Source organism: Halyomorpha halys, unplaced genomic scaffold, assembly GCF_000696795.3.
Source record: "Halyomorpha halys isolate HHAL.00 unplaced genomic scaffold, Hhal_1.1 Scaffold107.1, whole genome shotgun sequence".
In the NCBI taxonomy this organism is placed as follows: Eukaryota; Metazoa; Arthropoda; class Insecta; order Hemiptera; family Pentatomidae; genus Halyomorpha; species Halyomorpha halys.
In genome coordinates this window covers 954467-955943 of record NW_027112128.1, presented here as the reverse complement: position 1 = coordinate 955943, position 1477 = coordinate 954467, and the positions used below count along the sequence as shown (strand labels likewise).

Here is a 1477-nt window from a genome sequence, read left to right as displayed (position 1 = left end):
AATCTATTACAATGTTAAAATCTTTGTTATTTAGAATATTTAATCTTCTTCCTCAACGGAACTAAAATTATTCTTTTAAAAAATATGATTTTTTTTCACTATGAATTATCCATAGAATCTATGGAAAAACCAAGTCAAATAGTTTTAAGAATTAAACGATTTTTTGTTTAAACTTAAATGACTTAGTCTTAAGATTTGAAACTTTTTATATAATCAAGTTATTTAAAAAAAAAAAAAAACTAAAATTATTTTAGTAATTTTTATTTAATTTAAATTTTTGCCATTGCGCATGTATGAAAATTTTTGCATAATGAAACAATTATTTGATTCAGTTGATTCAATTTAATTGTATTTAGTTTTATATGTCAGCTGGTAAAAAACTTAACATTGCCCTTTAGAGGATAAATAGAATATATTTGCCAGAAAACTTATCGATTAAAAAATATAAATAAAATGATATGTATAAAACTAGATGACAAAAGTATTTTATTTTAGAAAATAATAAAAAATGACAATGATATGTCCGCTAATTTTATACTTTTTAATAAAATTTTTTGTTTCTTTCTTGTTCTACTGAATCATTTAATAATTATTTAACGATTTTAAAGTAATATGTTTATATATATTTAATACTTATGTTGTATTAATATATACACTCTTATGAAAAGTAAACAAAAGTTATTTTGTTAACAATAAATAAGGATATAGATTTGAATCAAATGTTCAAGTAAACTTTTTTTTGACAGAAAATTGGTAGGTTTGAAGTTATAGTCTACTGTTGCATGAAAAAAGAGACTGGAGATAAATCAAGTTGGAGCCCAGTTGTCTTCTAAGATAAATGTAAGAATTAGATATCTCTATCAGTGACTTATCTTATCCTCCTTAGCTTTTTAAGGACAAGAGCTGAACCGATTTATTTACTTTTATTATGACTGTAATCAGCAGTAAACAATAGAAGTCTATTTCATTTAATACCCCTTTTTTTTGTTTCAAGGTTTATCAACTACAATGTATAACTCATGATATTATTAAATTTATTTCTATCATTACAGATTAAGCAGGCAGCGAGAGTGTGGTTTGATAAAAAGAGCTGAACTACTGGCACTTGAAAGAAAGCCAGCTTGCACAGCCAAAGACAGTGGCTTTGTAAGTGTTACTTTCGGTGACTTTCTTCCCGGGCTTTTGGTACTCTGTTGGGGCATGGTAGCAGCTGTAATTGCACTTTTTGCCGAGATAACAATGAGTAAATGCACCTTATTGGCTAAGCAAGAAAAGAAAAAGGAAAAGTAATGTTCGTCTCCAATCTAAATTAAATTAAAATAAAGCACTCACCAAATCACAAGTATCTCCATTAAAGTGATTGAGAGTACCTTCAATGTTCATTCAAGAAATTACTTGAATTTTTTTAATTGTAGACATTAACTAATATTAGATTATTAGAAGTAAATATTTTTGAAAATACAATTTGAATTTATAT

The 1477-nt window shown here is 25.6% G+C and overlaps 1 protein-coding gene across 2 annotated transcripts in view; it reads left to right on the top strand.

Moving 5' to 3' along the window:
- The window catches only part of LOC106677745 (ionotropic receptor 75a), a 20493-nt gene extending 19017 nt beyond the window's left edge, over positions 1 to 1476 (top strand). The window contains exons 10-11 of one of the 2 annotated variants that reach the window (XR_010844139.1): positions 1053 to 1377; positions 1416 to 1476. Coding sequence is in view for 1 of the 2 variants with exons in the window: in XM_014415835.3 (XP_014271321.3) it covers positions 1053 to 1290 (238 nt within the window). In the remaining variant the exon portion in view is untranslated. Of the gene's footprint in view, positions 1 to 1052 lie in introns of both variants that reach the window. The other variant, XM_014415835.3, reaches the window with a different exon arrangement.
- The last annotated feature ends 1 nt before the right edge of the window (position 1477 follows it).